Below are 3,444 nucleotides of genomic sequence, written 5' to 3'. Positions count from 1 at the left end.
CATCGTCTTTATCTCAGAACCTATCCCCACAGACTTTACTTCTTATATACACACTTATTGGACACCAACATTCTTATAAGAAAGGGAAACACAAAACACAGCCACAATCAAGGGAATCAATCAATCAATCAATCGATGTTTATTTTAATAGCCCAATATCACAAATGTTACATTTGTCTCAGTGGACTTCACAGTTTGTACAGAATATCAGTATGACAATACGACACCCTCTGTCCTTAGACCCTCACATCGTACAAGGAAACACTTCCGGAGAAAACTCACAGTTTAAAGGGGAACATGGGAGAAACCTCAGGGAGAGCAACAGAGGAGGGATCCCTCTCCCAGGACGGACCGACGTGCAATAGATGCCGTGTGTAAAATTGAAAATATAATACATTTTACAGCGTAGGTAGACCAAATGTTTGGAAATACATGTGTCTATAATAAGAAGATGAATCCACGAGGATCTCAACAATCCTGTGGGAGCCATCAGGGAAGTAGTATGATGAGAGTCAGGCAGGACCACAGTGACAGGTTCAGCCACGACTCGAAGTCCAAACTGAAATGTAGTATTGTTTTGCATTCGGCATATACATTTCAATAAAATGTATAACACTGACACTGACAATTATATATAATATATAATCAATTCATAATTTACATTACTTGTAATAGCACTGTGCATTATTTATGTTATACTGTAGGATCGTGTAGGATACGATTTATTGTGTAACCCATAGTGTTTTCATACATATTTCTTACGACTAAAATGATAAATGAAGCATCAAATTTCGATATATTTAATATTTCTGCAGCATAATGGTTTTCTATCATTTACAGTTAACCTTATTATTTTGAGCCAAAAAAAGAAGAAACACTTTGCGACCTTTACGACCGTGCAGTCAATGGCGTACGGATCGGATTACGGCAGTGAGAAGAAGATGGCGGAGGGAGGTAATGATGCAGAGCTGCTGAAGGAGAAGGCGAATAAGTACTTTAAAGGTAATACAACACGCCTGTCAAGTCAATGGATTATATCAGTTGGGTTTAATAGACACATGTGTTACTGTTGATTACAGTAGCGACATAAAGGTGTGAAAACAGGGTCCCCGAACAGTTGCCGGTTGCTTATGATGAGCTAAGCTAAAAATGCTCTAAAAGCATGCTAGCTGTAAACCCCATTCATTGTATTAGGCTGCACTGAATTTGAGTTAGTTGCTAACGCTAGCTAGCAGCCAGTACATCAGCATCGATGTAAACCCATGCCGTCACGTGTGAAGTGCAATGCTAACATGCTAGGATTTAGCACTTTATATAGGATTCTGGCATGTTGTATTCACTCTTGGTTTTTTTTTTTATCAGTGTCCTATGTAGTTTAAAGTGAGATTCAGATACGTTTACTAGAATATTCTAGAAGTTAGCAAACGGGCGCGTGTGAGCGTACCTGAGCTTCGGTTAAAGCATGCGCATTATAGTAGCGTTCAAATATTACTGACATTAAGTGTGTCCACTTCTTATTAGGCTGTATTTTAAAATGTGGTACATTTTGTTCCTCCGTTTTGTTTTAAGAATTTGTTAAATGATCAGTTTTACAGTAATAACTGAAATACTTTACTATGTCAAATTAGCAATAAATCATAATATACTCTGTTACAAGTAAATCTCCAGTCAGTTGATATAACAATACGCCAAAGATAATAACGTGTCTATCTATAGCGCTAGTTTTACAAATTGCTTTACAACAAACATATGAAAAATACAACAATAAAAAACACCATTATGTTTGAATAACCATGCAAGCATGAGGACAAAAGAGCAATACAAAACCTTTTAACTAGAACAAATTAAGTACAATGTATATGCATCAAAATATCCGGTTTAAACACTCAATATGCAGAATGTTATGTTGTAATGATACATGATATGGTTAGGGTATAGATAATTTCTCTCGACATACTTCCTGTTGTAGTTTCTAAAGGCCAGGCATTACAAGGTACACTTATGAGTCAGAGCAGAGAAAGGGAAGATTCATTGTGACTCCTAGTCAAGGGGCAACAGAAGTGTACATTTGCCATCACCTTTCCCGATATCAAAGGTATTTATTCTTCATGTCAGAAAGATTGTCATGTCAAACTACAAAGAATGATGGCAGTTTAATCGGAATCAGTTTTATTAAGTTTTATTGTTATTTATCATATAAGAGGAATTTGCTTTGCTATATATGGTGCATACAAAGACACAGAAAGAAAACGTAGCAAAACAAATAATGATATTGAGTTTACTACAAAACCTGATTGTAGTGTGTTGTCTGCTGATAAAAACAAGAATATTATCTGTTCATTATCTAGTGTTTAATGTTTAACTGACTTACACATTCAAAAATCAATGTATGCCATTAAGTACACTAAAGTGGGTAGTAATAGCATCATCCATGAGTCAAACCTTTCTTCGCTCAGAAAAATCACATTCTGCATTCTGACTGTCGACAGTACAAAATGCTATATTTTGCGATTACATTTGCCAAACAGTAGGAATGAAAAAATAATGTGTCATCATGGCTGTGATTGGCTACTTAGCATTTGTAGCCTTGTAATGTTTGCATAGATTGGTACCACCGCTGCCTCTTCGTCGTAGGCATACTGTGATTTCTGTGATATCTTTTTCCCAAAGTGCACAAAATAGGCTGTGCCGATCTTTCTGACATATTTCATATTGACATATTGAAAAAACCACACAGTGAATATTTATTTTCACATTTGTTTTTCAGAAAAAGATTATGAAAATGCAATCAAGTACTACTCGGAGGCTTTGGAGGTCAATCCAACCAATGCCGTCTACTACAGCAACCGCAGCCTGGCATACCTGCGCACAGAGTGCTACGGGTACGCCCTGGCTGATGCCACTAAGGCCCTGGAGATAGACAAAAACTACATCAAGGGGTATTACCGCCGCGCCACTTCCAACATGGCACTGGGAAAGTTCAAGGCTGCACTTAAGGACTATGAGACGGTAAGAAATATATCATGCTTCACTTTTAGTATCTGTACACATTGAACTGCCATGTCTTAACTGGGTATGATTGGATGTTTGCCTGCCTGTTAATCTGTCAACATGAATTTAATTCAGTCATAATGCCAAATGTTTTGAGTTTGATGGCAATCATTCCAAGGCATAGATCATTCTTTGTCCATTGTGTTATGTGCGGTTCTCATAATAAGCAATATAAATATACCCGGCTACTAGGGGTGTAACGGTTCACAAACATTTCGGTTCCGTACGTACCTCGGTTTTGAGGTCACGGTTCCGTACGTTTTCGGTACAGCAAAAAAAAAGATCACAAAACGTACAATATTTTTTAGGGTTATTTAAAGGGGACCTATCATGCAAAATGCACTTTTGTACGTCTTTTGTACATGAATATGTGTCCCCGGTGTTCCAGGGAAC

The 3,444-nt window shown here is 37.3% G+C and overlaps 1 protein-coding gene across 1 annotated transcript; it reads left to right on the top strand.

Moving 5' to 3' along the window:
- The first annotated feature begins 897 nt into the window (after nucleotides 1-897).
- LOC104946020 (serine/threonine-protein phosphatase 5-like) lies at nucleotides 898-3,054 on the top strand. The gene is made up of 2 exons (XM_010771760.1): nucleotides 898-1,002; nucleotides 2,768-3,054. The coding sequence occupies exons 1-2, from the start codon at nucleotides 906-908 to the stop codon at nucleotides 3,052-3,054; spliced, it is 384 nt and encodes a 127-aa protein (XP_010770062.1). The 5' UTR covers nucleotides 898-905.
- Nucleotides 3,055-3,444: the final 390 nt, after the last annotated feature.

Source organism: Notothenia coriiceps, unplaced genomic scaffold (genome assembly GCF_000735185.1).
Source record: "Notothenia coriiceps isolate Sejong01 unplaced genomic scaffold, NC01 NC01_scaffold00010495, whole genome shotgun sequence".
NCBI lineage: Eukaryota > Metazoa > Chordata > Actinopteri > Perciformes > Nototheniidae > Notothenia > Notothenia coriiceps.
The sequence above is the reverse complement of the archived record's forward strand: the minus strand, read 5'-3'. Positions and strand labels throughout refer to the sequence as shown.

Coding starts and splice junctions, on each gene's coding strand:
- LOC104946020 (XM_010771760.1), top strand. CDS start 906: ATGGCGTACGGATCGGATTACGGCAGTGAGAAGAAGATGGCGGAGGGA. Junction 1,003..2,767: donor GGCGAATAAGTACTTTAAAG/GTAATACAACAC, acceptor TTTGTTTTTCAG/AAAAAGATTATGAAAATGCA.